We start from the raw sequence: 27,283 nt of genomic DNA, 5'->3' as shown, positions 1-27,283 counted from the left end.
TGGAGCAGTAATGCACTGTTTAACCCTTAGACAAATAATTCTGATTTCTAACTATTTTCTGTCCGTATCCACTTGTGTGCATTGTGAGCAAGTGAAGTCCACCTCCTGTAGCTGTGCTTGACTGCGAGTGTGTAACGGGTTATAAATCGTCCTGTCAAGGTTGCTAAAGCAATACAGACAGTCTCGACATGTGAGGGACCGTGGGGATGACAGCTGTTACGCTTCACAGGTACTGTAAAAGCTTCAGGAATCTTCCCCCATATGCACAACATCCTAACAACGAAGGACCAAAATCAGGAAGCAAAAAAACAGAATATACAGTAAGTGAAAGCACAGCCAGGTAAATATATTGCTCTGTCAACAGCGAAACAGAAACACCAACGCAGCCTCAAACAGAGCATCTCCCAGCTGTGGATCCACTGGGAAGCCAAAAACAGAAGCACAATTCTGTCCAGTCCTAAAGTTGGACCGCTGCACTGATTTTTAGACCAGCATGTTTACACTCTGGAAACCCCTGTTTATGCTCCGCGTCCACCAAAATTACATCACATCATGAAGGAGAAAACTTCTCAGTTATGCCTTCAGTAACAACCGTCTACGTCCCATGAGACTGAAATAGCAATCACTGATTAGGGATAAAAAAAGACATCAGCGATTCGCCCAATTTGTATGCCGATTATGAAATATGCAGCCCTAACAGGACACAAGAGTCACAGCTGTGTTTCTCGTTTTGTCGACGGTCAGTGGATCCAAAATGCTTGTAACAAGCTTGGCTAAACAGTCCGGCTGAATGCATCAGTAGGAAATGGAGAACTCAAGACTTAGCACTTCAACTACACACCGAGCGGGCACATGTCCGAAGAGTCTGTAATTAGTACGAGCTGTCTAACTGGGACAATTGGCTTTTACAACTTGCAGGATTTACTTGGCAAGATTCACGAGAAAAGAAAAGAGTGAAGGCCTCCCTTCTAACTTTCAAGTTTGGCTACTCTTTTACTGAGGATAAAAGGCTGACCGTTCTTTCAAACAGCTCCTTGAATACCTTTTACGAGCCATCAAGCATGAGACGGTGTAGTGAGAGAAAATGACCACGACTAATTCTCTAAATACTTTTTTTTTTCCTCATTGGAACTCTTTAGACTTGTGCAAATGAATTCCAATTACACAACTGTGACACAGTCAACACATGCACACATTTACAGTGAGAACACAGATCTGCAGGTTTCATTTAGTCCCCATTTGATATCCAGCCAAAGGCTCTGAGGTGTGAGAGCAGCAGGGTCTTACCTGGATCGTGGCCCTTTTGATGGGCTAAGATAAGCTAAAGGGTCTGACCGTATTTACCAGAGATCTTAAAACAGCCTCCCCAGTGCACCCCAGAACCCAGGTCTGGGGTTATGTAGACTGTTTAGTTAGAAATGATTGGTGGCCCATCCTTTCACTGCCTGCCTGGTACGCCACTTTATAAAGTCTGCACTTAAATTCTCGGGCCATCCAAGAAGCAGACGGCTGATGTAAACATAGTAAATAGCACATTCATCAGGTTCACTGAGTGCACGTCAACCAGAAATAACTGATCTGCTGCGATGCTAGATTTAAATGCATTAATGTTTTAAAAAGAAATTGGGCAGAGCTACCGATGCAACACAGAGAGGGCCAAAGTCATATTGGTTGAGTAATGGTCTGAGAAAGGAGGATGAGCACAGAGGTAAAATTTATAAAACTATTAAATGTCAACATCCAGCAACATAATCAAAAGATTTAATGCAAAAATTAGGACACTAAAAACATCAAGGTGAGGAAATCTGGCAACCTGAACCCTTACCTTTAAAATACATTAATATATCTAAACCGCTCTATTTCTATTTATAAATGGAAAATGGAAAAAAACCAAAATGTTGTAGCAATTTTCCTTTATTACATTAGTTAATGCCATTTGTAAATAAACGACAGGGACCAGAATTAATGACCACTGTTAAAAACTGAAGTTCAAAAATAACTCAATATTCAACTACATAATTAATTTCTGCAGGGCCCCACTGTCACAGATTTGGCTCGCATTAACTACAGATTTTCTAAAATCGTGTTTCTAATGTCGACCCCCACCTTCAGTTAAAAAGTCTAAAAAGAAGACAAACATGAACAGAGGACGAGGAAGGTGGCTAAGTTTTGATCCGTCTTCCTTCGATGCTGCCTCTGGTGACATCATCAACACAGTGAGGTGGGTCAACCCTCCAACTGATGACCACTGCTTGAGGCGAATGGTAGACATTAACTAGATAACATACTTAGCTCCACCAGCAAGAATAAAATCTACACAACAGAGAACGAAGACAATGTGGCTTGAATATTAAGGAATTTAAAATATTAACACACCATAAATTAAATTCAGGTCACCCAAGTTAAGACCAGTCCCGACCTCTTCTCTGTCAGCACAATTGTACTGTGGAGTGTGTTGGCAGGTTCCATGCTGTGCCAAGGTTTGCAGGCTAACAGCAGCTGGCTGACAGGACCCCACTCTAGTTCTGAACGACCTGCTCTCAAACATGTCAAATTGCCACAACTTAGCCTAGTTCATACATCCCTCTTATAGCTACAAATACACACAGCATGAAAAAGAGAGCCAGAGGAAAACAAGGAGGAGCAGGACGCAACAAAAAAAGTGTTTGGGTTTTTTTCTTTTACCAAAGACGGCACCTCTGCCCTTCATTCCAGAACTTATGGCTGCTTGCCTTCAACGAATGGATTTCTGAGAAAGCAGGATTAGTATAAAGTGCATAGTCTGCTACTGTGTTTTATGGTATAATTTGCGCATGTGAATGGACCATGCTCATAATTTATTTCAAAAACAGGCTGTGCATTTAAAAGCATCATAAACTGTCCTGCCAAAGCTTTGTGGAAATGACTCAGTGAGAAAAGGTCACATTGCTCCACTTTCCCTTAACTTGTCTCTTTTCTTTTGACAATTTTTTTTTTTTAACTTTCTTCCTTTGCCTTCCCTCCCCTTCATCACTATTCCCTTTTTCCTCTGTATTTTCCCTCTAACACAGCAGAAGAATCATGATGCACCACTAAGACACGACTGGCTTCAGACTCATGTGTCTGGACATAAAGTTTTTCCTCTTTCTGCATGAACATATTAATTAAAATTATATTTTGAATATTTTTTTTAGCTTAGAGTTTCTAATAACGTCTTAATTGTGAGTAACGTGCAGCTGATTCTGCATCCGTCTCTAAATTCTCGACCACCTCATAGTTACTTATGAAACAAACAAAAAAATACCAGTTAAATAAAAACCAGACTGGTTTAGGTCAGTTGAAATAATCCTGAGATGGGCTAAATTGGAAATGAAAATAATATGTTTATTTCATATTGGGGAATCAAATCTGCTTAGTCGTCATAATGAAGAGTTAGACTGCTGCTATTGTGCTTCTAAACAAACAAGTAAAAAACAGTCAACTGCATTTTTGTAGCCCAGGCAATTATTATGTAGAGGAGAAAAGACACATTAGCTTCATTGTGTTTCACTGTGAACTTAGTGTCTTTTCAAATGATCCTAACTTTGGTTTCAAACCAACATTTCATATCAGGATGCTGATAAACTCCTTGCAGTAAGCCCAGTAGTGGAGTTTGAAGCAGAACTTACTGCACCAGTGACTTCTACTTCATGGACCCTCTGGAAGGAAGCCCGGTCGAAGAAAACCAACTTCCCATTTCCCTCGTCTTTCTTCACCGAGGTTCCAGTTAAAAGAAGCTTGTCATCCGGGCTGAAGCAGCAGTCAGTCCTCATGTGGAATAAAAGATGCAAACGTTATCATCGGTTCACAATTTAAATAAATAAAGACTATTATTTAATTCACAGTAGCCAAACACAATTAAGATGCCACTTCAGATTTTTACATTGTAAAGTAGTTTGTCAATCCAGTGGCCACATTGACGGGCTTCCTGAAGTTGCGTATATCCCACATCTTCAGCGTGTCATCACCTAGAAAATAGATGGAGACATCAGATAAACTGTAAATTGTGAGATTTACTTTAAAGTCACCGCAGAGGAACCGTCATTGAAGTTGTTTACTTTGAGAGAGAAAGGTAAATACTCTCCTTTCTAGACCATAAAACAAGTCTGCAAGAGTTATTTTTCATTTACATTACAATAGCATGTTGAGTGAAGAACTCTTACACAGAGTTATTCCTGTTTGTATTCTGATTAAATCACATACCAAGGGGCAGTTGTGTGTTTCTATCTATAGAACTCTTGTGAGTCTTGCGTGTTGCTGGTGGGGCTCCCTGTTTCTGGAGTAAAACAGACACCCTCCATTGCTTTAAATGAGGCATGGAACCAAGGAACCTAGGAAGTGGAGGTTTTGAGCTAGTCTGTCGATAAATATAATCTCTGTGTGTGCAGCTGCTGACTGTGGGGTCTGGAGGACACTGTAGGACCGAGATAATTTCCTTACCTCCCCGAGAAGCAAGAGTCACGGCATCATAGGAAAAGGAAAGGCAGGAGGTGTCTGATCCTGGAATGTGTGCTTGTCGACAGTGGAACTGCGTATGGACCTAAGAAAAAGAAATGAAAATTCATTGACCATGTGGATTTATGCTGGCTGTGGTGTAGTTTATGATTTAGCATTCATGCACATTAATAATTGTTAATGTTCAGACTCAAATTCACGTTTAATACAAACAACAAGGAACGAGTGTGGACCCATTGCTCTGACAAAAACATGGAACAGGTCCAATGAAAATTTAATAACATTTCATGTCAGGCAAGTTCTGTTGAAGTAAAATCTACAAATAAATATAATAATTATACTAGGTACAAAATTTATTTAGATACTGTGGATGTGAATCACAGATAAGAACATAGACAAAAAAATGGACTACACTGACAAATGTGCTTTTCAGCAACACAAGCGACAAAAGCACAGTTTAAACTTTAACACCACAAAAAACTATTTACTGTAGTCTTATTCTAAAAATGTGGGTTAGATATAAATTAGTAAGACAATAAAAATTAGATAAATTACAATTAGACATGAAAGTCATGATACTAGGTTAAATCTCCTACTCTCTGTGAAAGATGTAAGGTGTCTTTGGTGGTTTTAAATTTTTATCAAGTCAGACAAAATATAATGTAAGACATCTAATGCTGATGTCATCTTAGCTCTAGCTGGATGCTACCATTTAATAGAAGGCATATAAAACAACTCAGATTAAAATATTACCGTCTGACAATATTATTAATCTGATTGTAAAAGAAATCCATGTGTTTGATAGCTATTGACATGCACAATTTGGTGTGGATGTAAATAATAAATCCAGATCCACCAGATTTTAAAAATTGTTGCCTATCATTTAAATTATGGTTAGCAATTGAGTTTGGATGATTGAATGAGGGGACTAAAGGGTGGAGAAAATTGTCATGTATGGGTGAAAATATTAACTCCTTAGTTGCATCCCTAAATATGACTATATGTAATTCAGAAGCAGAGACTGCTCACATGCAACACAAGACACAGCAGCTTGCCGTGGAGAAAGAGGCACTTGACACACTATCAATGGCTCTTTCAGGCTAATCATTCCTTTAATTCCCTCCTCTAAAAATTTCACCACCATGTATATGAGAGTGTGATCTTACTCAACTTGGCTGTGATGATCAGCAAGTATTGCTCGAAACCAAGAAGGGTAAATGACATTTGAGTAGCGGGTCTGTGTATGAATGTGAGAACAGGCCGATTACAAAAACAAGAGGCAAAGGAATCTAAGTTCGCAGAGTAAAGATGTAGATTTTGAAAGGTTTAAATGCTTAAGAAAAATAGAAGCATTAAAAAAAAAAGAACACACAAAAACACGATTGATAGAATTAGTCTATAAAACGTCCAGAGTGGTTTCCTCAAACTCCACATTTTGTCCCACCAACAGCTCAAGATCCAAACACAAGGAATTCATATTATTGCTGCCATCTGTCCGTAAAAAAATAATCAACTGTTCCATCATTGACAATAGTGCCTTCTAATTTGTTTTCTTTCTGCTTCTTCTCGCATTAACACCCCGAGTCTTGGCTTCACCTGGTCTTAGTGCCGCCAGGTTACAGGGATCGATCATTAAACGATGGCGGTGAAGCAACAGTCTGGGAAGTTATTTTGCAAACACTCAAACAAACATAACCTTGGTTTATACCACTGCATTTTCATTAATTCTAAACGAAATGCAAATAAATCAGTGAAAAGAATTGCAGCAATACAGGCTTTTGAAAGCTGGATAAGGAATTTGAAGTGAGCACAGAGTGTGGAACACAGATAAGATAGGGAATTGCTGGCAAAAGGAGCACCAGAGAGTGGAGTGTGAGGTGAATGAGTGATGTGACCAATGACATAAGAAGGAAATGGGGCCTTACTTTCCTTCCAAAGTGAAAAGAGGGAAGTTATTAACTTGGACAAGACAGATAACGCTGTTACCTTGAACTGTAGATAACTCGGTCATTCAGTCTCCATGGGCTCTCCAGGGATAATTTTCTGACTCCCATAATCATTTTACTCAAGAATTACCTTTGACTCAAATCCATTCTCCTCATTTGTTGGCTTAGATTATCCACTCATTCGTTTATTCGCTGCATTGGAATTGACTTGCTTGAGAAATAAATGTCAAAAGGTCAACTCACTATAAAAAAGGACGTATTCTAATCTCGCAGCCGTTGTGGAACAGTTTAGCTGCAGGCTATCTCTGGCCTGCAAATCAGCAGCCAAAGCATAACGTGCAGGATTAAACACATTCAAAAACATAATGATCTACAGAATCAGGCATGGTGATTGAGCTCTGAACATTTTATTTGACTGACTTAAAACTAAGACATTTCAAGCCCCACTTTGATCATGTGATCAGAGCGCCTATTGCACAACTGCATCACATGCACACAACAAATAGAAGTCTGTCCAAAAAATAAAATTCCACAAATATAATTCTGACTGCATCTGTGCCTCGGAGGCAAGATATTAAAAGGTTGTGAGTGACGAGCTGCTCTAATGGACAATATTCTGCCATCCTCTTGTCTTATGAACTGTTGAACGAAGCACATCCATATTACACTATGAATGTACAGCAGAGAGGAGGTGATGAAATCTGAATTTTTTAAACCCAAAACATGATATCAAAAGCACGTTTTTCACCAGAGCTACAGGTTTGACTTGTCAGCGACTACAAAAATGTTATGAGCTCTTGTTCAGCCTGTGATGAAACAATCCACACAGTTTCTTCTTTCACTTATTTTCATGTGACTTTTCCTTCTAAGATTAACACCATCTGTGGCTTGCACATGTTGTATGAACTCTTTTATCTTATACTGTTAATTTCCAGTGTCGGAAAGTTGGGTTTGTGTTTCATATAATGTATCACGAAAATGTCGTCTCATTCTACCATAAAAAAAGCTGGGATAAGGGTAACGATCTCTATTAGAAAACTATTCATCTTTAAGTTTTTTTTTTTTCACTGATTTAAGTCTCTTGAATCGTCTGCTCGCAGTTATTCTGGTTGTGTATTGCAAACATACACTCACTCCGGCTATTTCTAGATCATTTACTGCTGTTGCGAAAGGTTGGGTGATTATTTACCATCCTGATGTTGGCTGCCGGCGGTAGATGCCATGGTGTTTGCTTCCTGTGATAATCTACACAGCCGGTTTGTGAAATCTGATGCTCTAACACTGTTTAAACTTCTCTCACACCTCCTGACATGCCCTGTAAACTGTGCTCTTCTCTGTGCCTTAAAAAGAGTTTTATTCAGCATATTTTGAGTATATGTGTGTACAAATACCTTTGCTTCTATTCAAAGGCCAAAGATCAATATCTGAAAGAACACAGCATCAAGTTTCATCCCCAGAAGACTATGATCACAATCTACCAGAGGGGCAACTGTTCCTAACCACAGTATGTGGGTGTCGTCATATAAATACTGCAACCCTCTGCCTTTCCCCAACCTCCATATTTTTACAACCACACACCTGAAATACTTGATGATGCCCACTGTGCAGGCAGTCGTAACGTCTCATTCTGACCTCTGCTGTTTTCTGCGGGTCAGGTGGCCAAACCGATCATGTCCTAAACAGCTGCTCTGATCTTTCAGGGAAATGAACAAGCGGCGATGGTGAAGAATGCGTCTGCATGTTTGGAGGATCACATTGGACTCATTGTCCACATAATTTGAAAATGTCCTCTATTAAAGTAACTGTACTCCTCTGTGTCTCAGCCACAAACTATGCACAACAGTCTTGGTAGGATTCACTTGATAAAAAGCACATCCTGTTTTTCACGGTGTGTGAAGAGGAGGGATGATCACACTATGTGACACGAGGAAGTCGTCGGGGAAGCTACAGAATAGAGATCCTGTTTATATATACAGTATATACTGTGTGTGTGTATGTATATATATATATATATATATATATATATATATATATATATATATATATATATATGTACCTATACACACAGTATATGTATTTATAGTATTTATATGTACTGTCAACTGTCTTTGAACAGCCTTGGAAACCAGGTTATCAGATCCTACACACACTTGACTTAAAGAAACCATGACTGTATGTTGTAATCCACCTCAATCTCGTTGATTGTGTTAGAGCGACACTGCATTACTGTGTTGAGTGTAACTGGAAACTAGTAACCTGTACATGATATACTGGCAAGCAGCCGTAGTCAGTGTAAGTAGGTGATGATAAAATGCCTGACCGGAGTAAAAACAGGGTGCTGGGCAGTGAAACGTGAGCATATAGTCCGATGAACACAATGAGCTGGAGGCAAGAATTACAAAAGATGAAAAATGAAGCCCATTTGAACTGAGTTACAAAGTAGTCAAATGCATAAAAGAAAAAAGTTAAAGTTCGCTCCTGATAAGACCCCTGCGCTGGGGGGAGTTTATCAAAACCACCTCGTCTGGGGTCCCACTTTGAAGTCTGAAACATTTAAGTCTATGAATGACATCATTACATTCTCCAGGTCTCTGCTTTAATGCTTCTGAACAAAGGCCCGCACCTTCAATGCACCGACTTTCAGAGCGAGCATTACCTGGCAGCCATTCGCACGCAGCTTTGTAATTCTGGTACTAACCTCTGTGGTCAGAGAATGAGCGTGCAATCACTCTCTGTGGAAGTCCACTAAAAGGGACCTTCCTGACTCCCCCATCATAGGATCAATCAACTCATGTCAGGGTTCAAGAGCACAATGTGTCAACCTCAATAGCTTCTTGTCAGACTGAGCTCTAGATCAAGGTCAGGTACTTGATTGATCGTGATTGATCTGCCCGCATATTCTGGCCATGAGTAATAGTGCTGATAGAAGAGGAGACTCTTTTGAGTGGAGGGAGGGAGGACCAATAAAAGCATCAGGAGGTCAACTCCTTTTTTGGCTTATGGCTCAATTCGAATCAGCAGCACAGGTTGCTGATTAGGGCAAGAGGGCACCAGCTAAATTCTTGAGCCATTCAGACAGGATAGGCTCCAGTGGTCAGGCAACAGACACGACTATTGTAAGCTGCCTTGGGATGCAGGGTAAATATTTAGCTTGGAAAAAGAGGGGTAATAAATTTGGAGAGCTTCAACTCAATCACACACAGCCTGCTGCTTTGAGTAGCCGAAGCAGTGGGATGATGGGTCAGTGGAGGAAAAATGGAAGTCTCTACAACGTGAACACATGGAAGCACAAATGCTTTTGTGACGTGTTTTTTATGTCATTTGATTATGAAGCTGATCGTTGGAGTAATTATCTTGTAGCCTACTTACCATCTGACTAGTCAGGATGAGACCTTCTGTCCAATCAAAGCGTTCCAACTCACTAGCTGCAACTTAATTGTCATGTCACTGTTCTCATACTAAATAACAGAGTCATTCAACCCCGTCTACATGTTGGGATCAGTCATATGAAAGGATATGAAGTGGAACAAAAAGAATTAGAGTGGAAACCTGCCAAAACATTCAGGGCAGAGAAACAACTACATGTCTTGTTCTGGAGGCTGGTTGTCCTCCAAAGCATCTTGCAAATTCTGTGTGCAATCCTCCATCAAATTTATGTCTTGTCTTAAAATGTCTTTTTTTTTTTAGCATTGTAGGACTCCCAAGTTAGCAACTACAAAGTATTTCTCACACCGTGGACAAAGCTAACCATGCCTGTGAGAGAACTTGCAATGATGTAATATAAAACCAAAGTGGAATTATTCCTAAAATGTGATTCTTGAAAATACTGTTACTGGTCCCCTAAGCCACATCTCAGACAGACGTGCACCTCTTCTCGTCTCTTTGCCTCATACCATCTGTTCAGGGGGGTAAAGAGTTTCTCTCTTACCAAACAAAGACAAGATTCATTGCGTTGTTGTCTTTTACAGTGAGGTAAAACACACGTCATTAATTTCAACAGAAACAAAAGAAATGTCACGCAAACCAACTTCATTTTTCTTTCTTTTGTTCCAACAATCATACTCTGGTTTATTTGAAATAAATACTCAATCTACTAAGACAGATAATGAATGTAGTTCCAATTTACAGTGTTTCTATGCTTCTATTGATGGATCTCCTTCTCTTCTCTCCTCATCCTTGTTGCAGCCGCTGTGAATCTCTTCTGTACCATCATCACACAGAGATGGACCTTTTTCAAAGCTATGTTCATATAGCTTCATCGCGCTGCTCTAGAGTTCAGCTGTGTGTTTTTGAACATGCAGTGTAAAAAAAGTGTGTGTGTCAACCTAGACAAACTATTAAGTCCAGTGAACACCAACACCCTGCCCATGCTGTGCGCTACCAGTCCAGAGGGACAACTAGCTGTATGGTTAATACAGCTATCTTGCTAATGCCAGCCAGTAGCTGCAGGGCTAGAAAGTTGCAGATGAAAACATAGAGAATAGTTGGTTTTTACTTAGGTGACATGCTGTTCTTATTTGTCACACGTTATCTTGAAGGTGTAACCATCACTAGTGATAAAACATTTAACAGCCCAGAAAATGTGTTTTACGAAAAATGAACGAAATACATTCTTCAGCCTTGAAAGGAAGCCATTTTTATCTACGGTGACGATTTATCAAATAACTCAAAGGAAAGAAATGCTATTCGAGAGCCAAGATCAACTATTACTTCAACTGTGAATCCTGAAGGATGGAATGAACACTTTGATCGCTTAATTGCCTCATTAACTAATAGTGGAACTTTCACAGTGGGGAATTAGGCCCCCAAATGACTTTTATGTAATTCAACTCAATCACCGCATGTCAGTAACTTCAGTTACGTAATCGGCTATTTTGAGCCATGCTAGTGCCTTGTTGATGCTAGCATTTAGCTCAAAGCACCATTGTACTTCATTACAGAGCCTCTAACATGGCTGCAGAAATTGCAGTCAGTGTTGGTTAGTGACTTATTGAACTCTCACCTCTTTGCCCTGTGACCAGATGACCCTAATGTCATGAATCGACTGCACTCGAACCCATAACAAAGCAGACAACCTATGTTTACACCTACTGTGCATGGTGGTGTTTAGTATGTGTGTGTTTGAAGACATACACTGAGGTTTCTGTCCCAGATTTGGATGGTGCCATCCTGGCAGCCTGCTGCAATGAGCTTCCCGTCACGGCTGTAGGTGCAACACGTGGGGATGACCTTCTTCCCCTGAAAGGAGCGTGGTTTGAACACAGACTTGTGCTTCTTCTCCGACTTCACGTCCCATGTGCGAACAGTGCTGTGAACAGACACACAAAGTAATTTATCCTCACCCAGCTGTCGTGAATCACTCAAAAACTATTTATTCCTCAAAACATATGTTCAGATATGGCCATCGACACCATCCGCCGATGCAATAAATCAGTCGCACAAAGAGACAGTTTGCTCCAGAAATTCTCATTAACATATGATTTGCTGGCAAACAGCAGAACACAGCAGATTAGTTTGACAACTAAATAAAACCCTTTTCACATTACTGGATTAAGAATGGAATTCAGTTGTTTAAATTAAAAACCTTAAATTCATGCTGACTAATAAAATTATAGAAAATATCATCAAAAACAGCATACATTAAATTAATCAAAAATGTGTGTATGAATGCTTGTGTGTGTATGTGTGTATTTTTATTTTAAAAAATTTATAAAAAAATTATTTTATAAGAAAAAAATGAAGCAGTATCAACTTCCATCAATCAACAAGACAGCACAAATTGTTTATATCAAAAAGTATAATAACAACTTAAGTAATTGATCAAAGATTATCAAGATATTCAAAAATACCTTTGGAACAAGAAGAGTATTTAAACTAAATGTGTACATACTTTAAATTTCAAAGTAGAGTGGATTATGATTTGAGAACACAATGTTTAGGTTAAAAAAGGCGTAACATTTCCCCTTTGACCCCAGCGACATGACCTGCTGTCTAAAGGATGTCCAAGAGAGGGATGCTGCACAGAACTTATGTCAACCCAGCATATACATCCTAGCCTTTTATAGAATAACCAAAAGGTCAACATATTTTCAGGACATCTGTGACCACAATAAAGAAGGTTAAACATGAAAGAAGATATCTATTAAAACTGTGAATGAGAAACCAAAACTAATGGTGGACAGGATAAAACGAGAAGCTCACTAACACCCCATCGACCTCAGAAGCCTTCAAACGTCACAAGCATTCGCTGAACTACCTGACTTGTGTAGACAACCCCTCACACACCCACACAAACACTTAAGCCAGACAGAGCGTGTCCAATCTGTCTGTGACCTGCTGATAGTTTTAGTGAGCATCCTGACCTTTGGGTCGTAAGGTCAGCAGAGGAGTATAAATACACAGACAGAGCTACGACTAACATCCACCAAGGGTTCCTCCAAGGCCAGGTATGAAGTCACACTCAACTGTGTTTAGATAAGTCTAACAATGTGATACAAATGCCAACGGAAGACATATGGTTTGGGTGAGAACTGGCAAGGGTCAAATAAAACTCTGTTTGATGCATAAGCTGTTAACGAAGGGGAAAAAAGATACAAAGAGGTTTCTCAGATCGACGTGACATTCGATGCGTTGTACAGTAAGTGTTTACATGAGCAGATATGTGTGTGTCAAAGCCAAAGAAAAAGAGTGATGGCCGTGGGCTGGATGACAAATTGGTCCACCTGCCGTCTCACGCACACATCTCTATTTTGTTTACAGAGGGCTGTTGGCGTCAGTCAAGCCAATAAAGACTACGTAACCTTTAGCGTAGCACACAAAAGCTGGAATGCTATTTATCGTAAGGCATCTTTCCAAAACATGGCAACGCTGGCTGTCGGGGCGATAGAGCAAAGAGGCTGGAGCCCACCAGTGTCGAGCAAAACCATGAGTGCATACTCTCACCTGTCAGGAGCGAGACACAGAGCAGGGCAGGAAACTGAAAACTTTCTGCTCTAATATCTGGTGCTCTGACGCTGCAATGTCACACAATTTAAACTGATGCACCCCATTCCAGAGGCAAATACCAGGTTCTCAACACATGATTATTTTAGGAAAGTAAGAGCAAAGGAACAGAGGGAAATGTCAAAATATTCAAGTATGTTATGAAAAGAAAGATTCAGGTAATAACTGCATTGATGTGTAAATGGTCCCTTCAAACTAAGGTCCCCTTTTTATCATTCAAACGCTTCAGAGCCAGACAGGTGAATGCAATAAAATGAGACCCATACATCCTCATTCATGCATGTGCACTTTACAAGGTAACGCAGTCGTTCACACAGCACCTGAAGAGTGACAGTTCCCCTGGCCCCAGATTTTATCTGTGTCAGGTTACAGGCCCAGTGGAGTGATGGGATCACTTTCACAGATGAGATAAGGAAGACAAGGGGGCTAACAAAGAAACATGTCTACTATATGATTGTTTATTGGCTGTGTTGCTCAACGGTCAGTTTCCTCCCAGACTTATCTTCAATCAGAAAGATGGATTCAAAGCGAAGATGCTCTATCTTGGATAGCGGCTCATACAAAATCTGAAAATCAGTGTATAAATACAGGATGGGCGTGACCATACACTGCAAGTACAAATTGCTTGGCTCAAGCTAAAAGACCTTAAGACAGGTCTTGGGATTTAATCAAGAAATCTGGTCAATAAGGAGCCTCCCCATCATGTCCCCTTGGGGAAGCATTCACATACTCAGTATAGTAAGAAAAGAAACACTACACAACTGGCTGTTCCTGCCAGTCAAAAAGTCAACCATGACTGCATACCCAAGAAGAAGAATAAATGCGCTCCTTAAAGGTATGGTATGTGCATTCGTCAGCGGGATACGCAACACTTGAAGTGTAAGACGGCAGGCAGTGAGAGATAATCTGGACTGTGGATGAACCTGGTGCGTTAGCTCTGCATCCCTGTTGAGTTATGTAGATCACAGCAGCCATTGATTCATCACAGATAGCAAATACTGCAAAGCTAGAAAACACACTCACATTAAGCACTGGCCACTACCTGGCAAAGAGAAAACATCATAAACTAGATCCAAGGCAGAGACTGCAACATCCCGTGACACCCCTGAATTCAAACTTTTACTCTGATCTACTTTCAGGGTAGGTTAGGGTAGGTTGCGGGATGTTGCAGTCTCTGAATTCAAAATTTTACCCTGACCTACTTTTATAGGTCAGGGTAAATCAAAGCATAGGTAGATCGAAGCACTAGCTTTGATCTATGGTCTTACTCACACTGGCCTTCTCCCTCATCTTTCTACCTTATCCGGTTCCTGAGTGTACAAGTTAAAATGTGACCTTGACCTAGTTTTCTCAAAGGACGGACGGACTAAAGGACGGACGGACAGGACGGACGGACAGACAAACGGATGAACACACAAACACTGACAATTACAATACATTCCCCTTCGCGGACTTATTAAAGCTGCACATCACAAGATCAGCCCTGTTTGAACCTTTTGGTTGGAGGGCATGACAAAGACAAATAGATTTCTCTCCAGCAGTGAGAGGACCTGCCATGTTGCTCTCTGGGTCGTCTTGAATACAACCACGCATCCAAATCCAGCTGCAGCCACGATAGCAGGCCTGCACAAAGAGAATCCCAAGTATTCAATTCTCCTGGAAGCATTCCTCAAATCCTGTGTATTTGTGTGCACACACGCACAACTATGTCTTTAGACCCAACAGAAGTAACATGTGGTCCCAATCAGAAAGTCACCACTTGTCCTTCCCTCTGTTCCACAAGTTAAAATTTCAATCCAAAAAAGAGCATAAGATGAATTTCTGATCCTTCTCCTGGAGCGCCATTAAGCTACAATGAGTAAAAACAAGAATTAACCTCATCATATCCTCAAAAACAAACACGTATAATTTCCCACACTCTCAATTGCAGTTGAACATTTCTGCAGTGTGCAATGAAGTTAATTCTTAACAGAATCAATCAGAAATTTATTCCACAACTGTGGAATAAAAATATTGTTCATTGCATCTAAATGATGTCCCAGACATATTTTTAGTTTACTCCAATCCTGCCAAAGAAATACTTCCACCGGGAGCAGACCCAGCACATATTGCCTTCAGTCTCCCGGAAATAAATCTGCAGTTTTCAAACAGGTGTTCAGTCTTTCAGCAGAGAACCAGTTAAAGTGGCTCAGCGCATAACACACATTTGGCCGCCTCGGACCAAGCATTAATAATGTTGGAAAAGATTTCGCCGTTTTTACAATCGCAACAACTCTCAAACACAATGACAGAAGAATGTGAAATGTTGACATGTTCACACCAGGCCAAGCATAAATGTTTTTTCACTGCCTGAACTTGAGTCAGTCAGTTCTGCTGAGGCCTCTAGTCAGCCTTCAGTGTGCAAGAACAATCATTACAACCCTGCTTCTGCATTATTAGGCTTCAGTAGAGGTTTGTGTCCAATCCACCTCTTCTCAAAGAGGAAAAAGTCTGTAAATGAAATCATTCAGAGTGCTGGGAAGTAGTTCTCCTGAATGAGATTCAATAGGAAGAGGGGCCTTTAATTAAAAGGCTGGGCGGTCCAGTGATCATGCTTAATAACCTATTTGAATGAACACTACATAAACTAGGACAGGAAGACAAAGCTAGCTAGATGTAGGTCTGATTTTAAGTAGATATAGTTGACACCCCACTGGTGTTACCGGCCAACTGCTGGTTCATTCCCATGGGGCTCTGCTGCAGACTCCACAGATGTTCAAAGGATGGGACTGATGTGTAGACATCATGAAGTGGTGGGTGGAAGAATCTGAACTATTACCAACAGAGCTAAGAGGGAGGAGGCACCACAAACCACCATAGCAGAGTGCAGTACGCTGGCATGTCAGCAAATCAAGCAAACACATAAATCAAACTTCTTTTGTTTAGTTTTTCTACAAAAGGTAATTTTGAAAGGAATTAAGTCAGCAGTTTTAAAAAAATGTTAAAGAAAATGAAAGCTTGGAAGTTGTGGTGAGTTTGCAAAAGCCGTCATGTGTTCAGAACTGGAATGAGCTGGAAACACGAAGCTACATTTGTTGAGATAAATCCACTAAACTCTCATATCGATGGCTCTCAAAAATACAAAATATGAATAAATCAAATTGCAAGCTAAGATCGTAAAAGCTCAATTCTGAAATGGAGACCCAAGAACAAAAACAATGACTAAAATAATGTGATATCTATTTTTGGCATCTGTTTACGTCCTTGCAGCTACGTTCTGTTTACACTGGCAGTTGTGAGGACTGGCTGATGGAGCAGGAGGTTTGAGCTCAGTCAAGAAAGTCAAGTGCACATTTAATCACCACATACCTTTTGTATTGAGAAGCACTGAGTTAGACAATAGGAACAATCTGACATGAGGTCGGACAGGCAAACATGTTTCACCTGTAGCCAGTCGAGGCAGCCCCCTCCCTCTCTTTCCACCACTCAGGTTGCAGAGCTGCTGTAATGCTGAGACCCTTCCTCACACACAGCTGCTCTGCCTTTGAATGCTTCCCTTTGAGCTCCTCTCTTTAGTTCTCCTGAAAGTCAGGGGCAACACCTAGTGCTAACGTGCCAGGGGAGGATTTCCAGAGCCTCTATGAGACCTAAATAAACCGGCCTCCACATCTGGGAGAGCAATAACACTGGTAAACACTGGGTCATGGCTTGCCCGCAAAGCCAGGCCCTTGTTCCACTTAATGATGATAGCCCTGGGTTTCTGCAATGCTGCCTGTCACACTCACTTAGACTCATCACTGCGTTCTCACTCATGATCACACGTATTCACTCACAAATATTCATCCACACCTACGCAGGGCAAAAGGGCTGCAACTTTCCCATCACGCAGGACTGCTGATACTTTGAAGTAAGTGAAAGACAGAGAATACTCCATTTCTAAAGGAGAAAGGATATACGTACATATGTTTGATGTTTTGTTATCTAAATCATGGTTAAATCTCAAATCACTGCATGCTACATGAAGTAAAAAATGTGACAAGAGCCAATAAACTGCTCTTTCCTGGGATATAATCTGTGAGGATATTTGGAAATAAATATTGATCGAGCAATCAAGAAATTCCAAAAGTGAATCCCATGAATGTTACAATGAAATACCACATCTGAAAAGGATCACAGTACATCAAACCTTTTTTTTTTGGTTGACACCCTACAAAGATCATCGATTCATACTGATGAATCACATGGAATAAAGAACTTAATAAAAATGAGCAGAGTTCATTAGTTATTATCGCTTAATGGACTTTTCATTATTTATTGGTAATACACAATCCAATATGTAGCTACGACAGTAATGAACATGAATATCCTTCTGATAATCAGTCCTTTAAGTCAGAGCTCACAGCACTCACCCATCATTGGAGCAGGTCATGAACTCTTCTTTAACCTTGGGATGCCAGCAGCCGCTATTTAGCATCGCTGTGTGGCCCTGCAAAGAGCAGAAAGTAAAACTTAACAAACTGCACTCTTTTAACAGGCACTAAATTGTTGCCGGCCAGATCCTGTGGCTAACTTCCAGTCGCTCGGAGGTGGACCAAACATCTGTGACTCATGTGGTTTACTGTTGACCAGGTTTGCAACATGGACACATTCATGGCTGCCTCTTGCCCAACAAACTCAAGTAATATTTAGAAACCAGCTGTAGCAACTGTAGTTGTTAAGAGGTGAAGTTTTGCCAGCAGAAAGTAACGCAGATGAATTAACAAAGATGTATTTTGCCATCTTGTTGAGTCTCCAGATAAAACCACCGTGCTAAAGGTCCCCAGTTGATTATATAAGGAACACCGTTGTGTTTTTGTGACAAAGCATATTCAGTGTTGCTGACTCACACAAGTATAAAGCCTTAATCCAGAGAAATGACGCATGTTCCCATAAGACATAAATGATGTTGCCTGATCTGCATCCCTTTGAAGGGCTCTACTTCAGGTTCCCAAAGAAAGGATAATTTAGTAACCATGACTTCTGACCTTCTTCAGTGTAGGCCTTTACCCTAAGCCAGCAAAGCAGTGCAACAGGGTGGGTCATAGCCTCAAGCGGTGATCTCCTAGAAGACTAACCTTGAGACATTCCCAATGCTTGAAGAGTCCTGAGGGGAATTACTTTTGACAAATGACTTCAAAGCAGGAGAGGCCTCCCTCACTACCAGGTCTGAGAGGAACACTTAAGTATGCTGCAAAGAAGCTTCAAACATGACATACCACTATTTGATAGGATGCTCAAGAAAGTGGAGCTTCGCATGAAGCAGAGTTTACCAAATGACATCGGTATGTGTCCATCAGGAAAAGTGGCCTCCTTGTTCACTGTCAAAACTCCGAACATACCAGTGTAATGATCAATAAAAAAGGTACGTCTTGTTTTTTAGTGACTAAAAAAGACTCATTACAAATTGATTCTTAAGTTTCGAGGTAAACCATGACAGGACGAGGTTAAAGTTCAAATAGGACATGACTGGCTGCTTCCCTATATCGGTCAATTACATCAAAACAAATGGTGCAACTCATCAGACGAGCTTTGTGAGGCACTAACTTCCTTCTTCCTCAAGTTTTAATGAAAACAAACTGAAGAGAAGTAGTCTGATATTCATACTACTATTCATAAAAGTATAGAGCATGTAAATGTTAAATCCTGCCAACAATAGAAGCCCCCCTAATAGCAAGAAAAGACTTACTAGTGCCAGTACTGGCAAATACAGCTTGTTTTTATGTCCAATGCATTTAGTGTAGGTTCAGCAGGTTTCTGTTTTCAAAGAATTAATTTTAGGAAAGCAGAAATAATCTATAAATTAATTTAGTAGTTGATCTACTTGTGGAATAATGGATTAACTTAGATCCAGTTTTGGCTGATGGCTGCATAACCTTCAGGAAACTGCTCATCTGGAATTACTGATTTAAAGTAGAATTAATAGCTTAAAAATACTCCCACTTCATTTTTTTTTTTTTTGCAGTTAGGTTTGTTCCAGGAATATTTATAACACATTTATTACTCTGAATTTACCATTTAATAGTTTCTACAAAAATGTTCTAATAAAGCCAAAGATCGTTCAGTTTAGTGTTACTTCTTTTTGTTAAGCAATCAGGATTCTTAGGAATATCCACTATCTCTCCCACCTCAAATTTTGTGGCACGTTTTACAAAATAAGAGGTTTGAAGACTTTGCAATACAGTAATGCCAAAATTGCTCATGATTTGTCACAATTTTGTTCAATTTTATTACAAAAATAAATATTCTTAAAGCACATTAATCTTGCCATCTTTCTGCAAGAATAAATACAGATTCGTGTGTAGCAAATCTCTCCAAACATGGTAGGACTAAAGTAGGAGGCAAGCCATTGTATGTCAACAGAGCCAGAGCAGAAGCAAGGAATTAATTATCACATAAGACATGGCTAATTGACTGGGACATTGTCAGTTGGCCAAGACACATTTTCTTTGAACCAAACTCTTGCATCTGCTCCAGATGGGACTGTGCAGGCCAAGAATGTAGGACATCCAGGAAAACACTACTTGCAACAAATGGGCCTTCACTTGTTCAAGTGATTCATATGGGTGGTATAAACCATGTCTAAATGTGCTGCAGCTGCTACAGATGGTTGGTGACCACCAATACAGCTTCCTTAAACAAAACAAAACCCAAACATGGTCTCTTAATTAGGATCCCCCTTTGTAGATGCAGGTACAAGCAAGAGATGGACCACAAAAGACCTCACGGCATGCGGAGTTCCTCTCCCCCTGAGACAAACCTCTGGTGGGCCACTAAGCACAGTCCATTATCCTCACATACAACAGGCCAGCTCATGGATACAGCCTGCTGCCACTAAATATTGAGAGGATTCCTCCACATTCTGACTAGCACACTTGGGCATGCTGCTGTTTCTATAGACGTGGGTGCATGTATTAGTGTGTTTCATTATTGTTTGTTTGAATTCATCTGATATTTAGGCAATGGGGTTCCATTGAGATAGAGTGTCTCTTCTTCAAGTGGTTTGTTCTCGCCGCCCTCAGTATATAATGTTTGGCCACAGAAGCCACAGAAAGTCCCAAACCCATGATACCCTGCTTGTTTAGTGCTAAATAGTAAAGAAAAGCAGTTAGGGGCTAGCTTGTTGTCAAAATGGACAACTTAGCAGCACAAGTTGTGGACATTTCCTTCAGGAGTTAGCACAGACGAAAGGGAAAGATGAAAGACGAAAAATTGGATTTCAACTCATCAAGTGTTCAAAATTGACCTTCAAGTAATTGAGAATGTTGCTCCGTAACAGCTGAATGTGCAAGTTAGAAATTAAATCCGTAAACAATGACATTTCAAAATCTGAAACCATTCAAGATCAGACAGGCAAGAAACACATGTTGTTTGAAGATCAGATAGGCGTTAAGTATCCAGGGTTTCCAAACTTATTACGAACAGAAAACAGAAGGAAACCATGAAATTAAAAAGTAAACGACCAATGTCTCATCTCAAACAACCACCACTCTAGTTGTGGAGCACATTTATAATGTTAGTACAAGTCTAATAATTAGACCCATGTTTATACTAATGCCGGAACTTTAATCCTACTCCATTATCACTGCTCATAATCACAGCCAAAGCAATAAACTGCAATCAAAGTTGCAATAATTCTGAATTACAGGTGAGATCTTTACCTTTGTGTTTACCATATCCACGATGTACTGGTCTCCTTTTATACACTCCATGACGTTGAAGCCATCACGGTCCAACACCTTGGCCTGTGCATTGCCAGAAACTACCAGGATGACATCTCCTGTTATACTGTACTGTAGGGATTTGATTTGATGGCTGAGGGGCTCACACACACACACACACACACACACACACACACACACACACACACACACACACACACACACACACACACACACACACACACACACACACACACACACACACACACACACACACACACACAAGAATTGAAGAGCACATTCGATTAGAGTAGATACATTAAGTTTGCACTTCTCTGGTGCTGACAAGTTTCCTGTTTGCAAGTCATCTGCAAGTCTACAAGACTTCTGCGCCAATAAAAACAGTTATACAAGGTTTTAATCATTGGAAGGGTTCAGGGACAAAAACAAATAATAGATACATGTAGCTATAGAAACAAAACAGCACAACATCTGATGTGCATCTGATAATTAGGTTCTTTGATCTATGACTTGCAATGGACACAGTTAAACAGAGAAATGGAAAGAATGATAACACACTCTTTGAAATTTAACGAGCAACAGTCAAATATAACAAACACAACTAATAATGTGGTATTAAAGAAATGTAACACAAGACATAGGATAAGGTATGCGTCATAAAAAAGTACCTCAAATCCAGATGTAATGTTTTCAGGCTGGATATGTGAGCCTTATGTTCTTAATTTAAAATTTGGCATATTTAATTTGATAATTCAAAAAAGTGCAGACATCTGAAGGAATAGAAATATCTAGAGCAATTAACCTGAGTTGGATAAGCAGTTCAGGTCAATATAAAAAAGCACTAACAATGCTGGGTGCACACATACTGTATTTATACATATATAGAAGTTTAATTGCAGAAATGAAAAAGCAAGAACACCATAACTGGGAGGCTTTGACATCTTTAAAGGCTCACAACATAGAAGAAAAAGCTCATTTTCTTAATGTTTTAATTTGAATGAGTTCATAACTTGCCTTTTTGGGTCAGGAGAGCAGTACAGAACAGCTAGCTATACAAAGCTCAATATAAAGAAAACAGGCTACTGGATCACACTGTGGTCAAATTTAATGTAGCATGAATTTCTGTTAATAAGCAGAGGCCTGCTCCAGCTCAGCCGACTGGTTCCCAAAACCAAAAGGGAACTGGATCTTTGATAATGGCCTCTGTGAAACCCAGAATAAACACGCAACAAAGCCCAAACATGCTCACGTCTCAACCATCCGCTTCTGAAAGCCTCATTTTGAATGATAAGAGAGGATGTCACAGAGTTAACATGAGGCTCAATGAAGCTCTACAAATGGTGTATGTTTGTGTACCTGTAACGCCACACATACTTCCAGTTTGTGTACTGGATGTTTCCATGAAACTAATTAACCGAGTTCATTAGAGTTAACTCACCACTCACAAGGCTGGAGGGATCTGAAGGGATTCAAGGCCTGATCCATACCGGCAAAATCCCAGAAGCGGACATCATAATCATACCCACCACTCACCAGACGGGCTCCAGAGGGGTCTAGGCCAAGAGCTGATACCTGCAAAGACAAACACCTTATTTAAATCTAAACAGAATCTATTGAGCGGAAAGGCGCAAAGGAGAAGCAGCTGTAGAGGTTGGTAAATCTCTAAAAGCTCAAAGAATAAACAAGGCCAGATATTTAAAATTTATTCTTGTGTAATTAAAATAACTAGGTCTTATTTTTTAATCAGATCTGAAACTGGTTAGCAGATACATTTTACATGGAAGACAAAAATGTGCTCTTCTCAATGTTAGCAAATATCAGAGGAGACAGACACGGTGCTGCTCTTGTTGCTAAAATGTTCCAAAATCCAAGGACTAATCCTCTGTCAGTTGTTTTAATAAATTCATAACATAAATAAAGTATAAAGTAAGTATCGTGTTGATCACACGATACTTACTTGTATAATGACTAAAACATTATTCTCGTCACAGATAGACATGAAATATATTTCCATAGAGCTGAATAATCGACAAGAAAAATCAAAGTGCATAGAGAATTCCTTACTGTCTTGGTGCCATGCTGCAGAGTGATTTCATGAGAGTCTGGGATCTTCTTGACTGGATTCTGTGTTGGAAAATTCAAATGAAAGTAAGGAAAAACTGAATAAGGCTGGATTAGGAGTCTAATTTGAAGAAGTTATTCACTCCAAGATATAAACTAAACATGAAACTTTAGCAATTTAGAGGCTACAACACTAAAATTTCTGGGAGTGGTTATGATATTGGATGCAAATGTTTAGGATCTGAACTAAATTTATGATACACTTAGTTCCCTATGGGAGGGAGAGAAAAAAATCTTAATGTGAATTAAAAAATAGCGTTACATCTCTTTAACACACCTGAGACAACATAAGTTAGAGGTCCGTGACCAGAAAAGCTCAGATCTGACCTCCTCTTTTGATGTACAGTATAAATAGTTATATATATTTTCATGCACTGCCATCTACTGGAGAATTGAATAAGGTACTCAAGAGGCCGCATTCATAAGCCTTTTTAGAGCAATATGAAATGCAATGTTTTAAAAAGACAGGTAATTATTGCTACAGATATTTTTATCTGTAGATAAAATCAAAACAATTATAAACAGACTTGAACTCATGAACATTTCTCACTTGTAATGCTAAACAAATTGGCATGTCTTCGATGTGTCCTGTACTGTAATAACATCTTAAGGCTAGTTCAACACTGGATTTCTTGTTTGCTTGCTTTAAACTGCATTAGTGTGGGTTCAACTGGTGCATCATGCACCACCTCTCGTTGTTGAGGCCAAAGGCACATGAAGTGCTATAACCAGAAGAGACACACATGTGAAGCAGCCTATTTTCTAGAATGTGCTCTTGAAACAAGATTTTAAGAGCACATGGGAAGTTTGATAAGTCTGACAATCGAAACTACTGTTTTTTGTAATGTGTAATGCCTGCTATTAAGAGGGACATACATCATCATCGTCGTCGTCGTCGTCGTCGTCGTCGTCATCATCATCATCTTTTGAATCCTCTTCATCATCTTCTTCATCATGTTGACCTGTACTGTTTGGTGGAAGTCTCACACGCCCATCACCATCAATGTCATCCTGCGTAATGTTTTGAGGAGGCAGTGGAGGCCCAATTAGTTCTGAGTCCGAGTCATTTTCACTGTCACTGCTAAGAAAAAGAGCAAAAAAAAAACCGACAACCAAAAAATAAACAGGCAGTCAAAATAAAAACTTATGATACAATCCACAGTAATAGAAGACAATAAATTAACCTCTAAAGCAACGACAGCCAGACCTAGCTCTAAAATACTTAATTCAAACAACTGAATATGAGAACAGTTTGTTACCTAGAAGAGGCAGCAGCAGCACCTTTGTCTCTCTGAGTGTTGATTGATGACTTGACTGATTTTGAGCTCTCTCCTTCCTCCTCCATCTCAGCCTTCTGCCGCTCCTCTAGGGAACCAATATTAACAGTAAATTCACATGTACACTGGAGATAGTATAGCATCTACAATTGTTGAAATACCCACCTAATACATGCTGGCTCCTCTCAATAGCGGTTCGACGGGTCTGTTCAAAAATAGCATCTAGGTCAAATGTGCGGGCTTTCTTACCTGGAGGAAACAAGGAAAAATTACTTCCACAGTAACTGTCAGAGATATGTCACTTTGTTAAGTCAGAAATGTACTTAGTTCCAAATTATTAAACAATACATACCAAAGCCAGAGAATCCCATGACAGATGCCATGTCTCCATCACCACTCATTTTGACCAACGCTGCAAGAGTGCCACAATGTTTATTTTTAGTTTAAAGTGAAAATTGTGACAGCTTTCTTTTCATGTGATTATATTTCATTTTCCTTCATAAGTAAAGCAGATTCAACTATAGGCAGGGTATGATTTGTTCGGGGGCACTGAAGGGATCATGCCCCCTCGGTTTTTAGATCTCTACCTCTGCTGAGGTAAATGCTCGTATTCCCTGCTTAAAAGATCACAGAGATGTGGGTAAAAGAAGGACAAAGAAGGACAAAACGCTGCAGACGACACGGCAACAGTAAAGCGGAAAAGGCCACATGAAGTCCGACAGAGCAGACTGTTCACGGTCTTATATTTGCTGAGTTATTTTGACGTGACGTGTGAAATGTTAATCTATGGGGTGTTAATGTTACATTCACATGAGGTTAAATCCTCTTGCTGTGTTAGTGTGATCAGCCCTTATTCGTGGCCTTAAATGCTACTGGTAATTAGGCCATCTTCCACATTGTGGATGTCACAGAAAATAAAGTGTTTCATGTCTTTTTAAGTTTGTATTAAATATGAATGTTCAGTTGCACAAAATTTAAATTCATAGGGCCAACCTTTAACCAAAAAAGAACTAGGTCTGTGGATTGGTTATTTATTCATGGTTAACAAAACAAAAAACAAAAAAACATCGCCCCTGTTTTTGTTTTGTTTTGAGAATTTGCTCCCTGATTACAGGCTTTTACTGCAACTGCAAATCGTAGTAATGCCATATTCATAAGCTTTAAATAAGCGACGTATAAGGTACACAAAGGAAACAGGATGTTTTAAATACCTGTAAGTGCTATTAAATCAGTACGAAACGCATGCATTATATATTTCATTGCGTGGAATATACGTTAATGTCATAGTAGATGGCCTTACAATAAAACACGTTTGAACTTTCTGTTGGCTAACAATAACATTTCAGACTGGAGGAGACTAATCAACTGAACAAACATAATAATCTATCATTTAGAATATCTTAAGCTTTTAACGCTCACTGCGGTTTTTAACTTGGATGTTATCGCGAAGAACACAAGTCAACATATAAGCTAGTAATAACAACATGTTTCTTTTAGCATACTAGCTTTAGGCAGCTAACTCAGAGGAAGTGGAAATAAAACCCCGTCTAGACATATAGACGTACAGACGAGACAGAGAGAGAGACAGGCAAGTCATTAAATAATTATAGTTAAAAAAAATCAACTTGTAGCAGCTAGAAGATGAGAACGATACTACCTTGGTTAACTTTGTTGGCATCCATGTTTTCAATACAAAGCTTGCCTTTGACCTCCGGAAGTTTTATTTCTTCTTCTGTGTTTTTCTTTTTTTTGGGGGGGGGGGGTGTTTATACAGGAAGATCCGTTACGTCCGCTATTCTCGCGTTGTTTGGTTTCAGCGTTGGAAAACCCGGGTCTGGAATAGGTGCTGTTAATGTGGAGTACAGCGTCAGCATGTTCAGAAGTTTAATGTTATGCATGAAAACGAAAATAATCCTGAAAAAAGTATGGGGGTTTGGGAAAGGGATTAAATCGTAGCAGTCTACATATTGTATTTATGAGCCGGGGCAGATTTTATCAGTCAATCTTTACCTTAAACCCTAAAAGTTTGACATATTACAGTATTCTCACAATTTAAGCATTATCATTAAATGTATTCCAGAACCCAGAATTATGGCATTCTCAGAATTCTGTCTTTATTCAAAGTTAAAAGTCAAAGTCAGCTTTATTGTCAAGTGTACCATACTGTATATGCACGACATACAGCACAGGTGAAATTGCAGTCCTCTCTGACCCAGGGTAAACAGGCAGTACAACACAGACAGTACATCAGACAGTACAGCACGAAGTATAAGACGAAACACAAGAGATGTGTTCGGCTTTTTTGGCCAGCGATGCGGTGTTGCGGTCCCAGGACAGGACAGGTCCTGGGAGATTATTCACGAGATTTTCACTATATTCATTGAATTTTAACTTTCACATCCAAATTCTGACTTCATTTGTCAGAATTTATACTTTATTGTTAGTGGTATGCTAAAACAATCCAAGACTCACTTCCATCATGCTTCTTCAAGTATTCACTAAATTTAGTGAGATGGTTCTGAGATAACCATTATTTCCCAAATAAAAATAATCTCAGATGGTGAGTCAGAGTTTTAAGGCTTGCAACTATAAGGAATCACTGTCCAGCAAAAGCAGTTAACCTGGTGATAACTACACGAGTTCATTGTCAGCAACGAGTAAACTCTATCTCATGTTAAGACAAATACGGGGGACCATAGCTCAGTGGGAAGGCCTTATCAGGGCTGGAAACACTACATACTTATTTTGTTCAACTCAATGGAAGAAC

General features: G+C 39.7%; 1 protein-coding gene across 2 annotated transcripts in view; it reads right to left on the bottom strand.

The window, feature by feature from the left end:
• Positions 1-26,248, bottom strand: part of LOC137608722 (WD repeat-containing protein 70) — a 33,776-nt gene extending 7,528 nt beyond the window's left edge. Inside the window, exons 1-13 of one of the 2 annotated variants that reach the window (XM_068335269.1) lie at positions 26,174-26,248; positions 24,869-24,928; positions 24,682-24,765; positions 24,499-24,604; positions 24,116-24,317; positions 23,183-23,242; positions 22,557-22,690; positions 21,098-21,251; positions 17,810-17,886; positions 11,553-11,727; positions 4,459-4,558; positions 3,902-3,986; positions 3,648-3,786 (exon numbers count right to left, since the gene is read on the bottom strand). In XM_068335269.1, the coding sequence (XP_068191370.1) occupies positions 3,648-3,786; positions 3,902-3,986; positions 4,459-4,558; positions 11,553-11,727; positions 17,810-17,886; positions 21,098-21,251; positions 22,557-22,690; positions 23,183-23,242; positions 24,116-24,317; positions 24,499-24,604; positions 24,682-24,765; positions 24,869-24,928; positions 26,174-26,198 (1,401 nt within the window). In that variant the 5' untranslated portion in view covers positions 26,199-26,248. Of the gene's footprint in view, positions 1-3,647; positions 3,787-3,901; positions 3,987-4,458; positions 4,559-11,552; positions 11,728-17,809; positions 17,887-21,097; positions 21,252-22,556; positions 22,691-23,182; positions 23,243-24,115; positions 24,321-24,498; positions 24,605-24,681; positions 24,766-24,868; positions 24,929-26,173 lie in introns of both variants that reach the window. The other variant, XM_068335268.1, reaches the window with a different exon arrangement.
• Positions 26,249-27,283: the final 1,035 nt, after the last annotated feature.

This window comes from Antennarius striatus, chromosome 15 (genome assembly GCF_040054535.1).
Source record: "Antennarius striatus isolate MH-2024 chromosome 15, ASM4005453v1, whole genome shotgun sequence".
Lineage (NCBI taxonomy): Eukaryota > Metazoa > Chordata > Actinopteri > Lophiiformes > Antennariidae > Antennarius > Antennarius striatus.
This window is presented reverse-complemented; position numbering and strand designations above follow the sequence as displayed.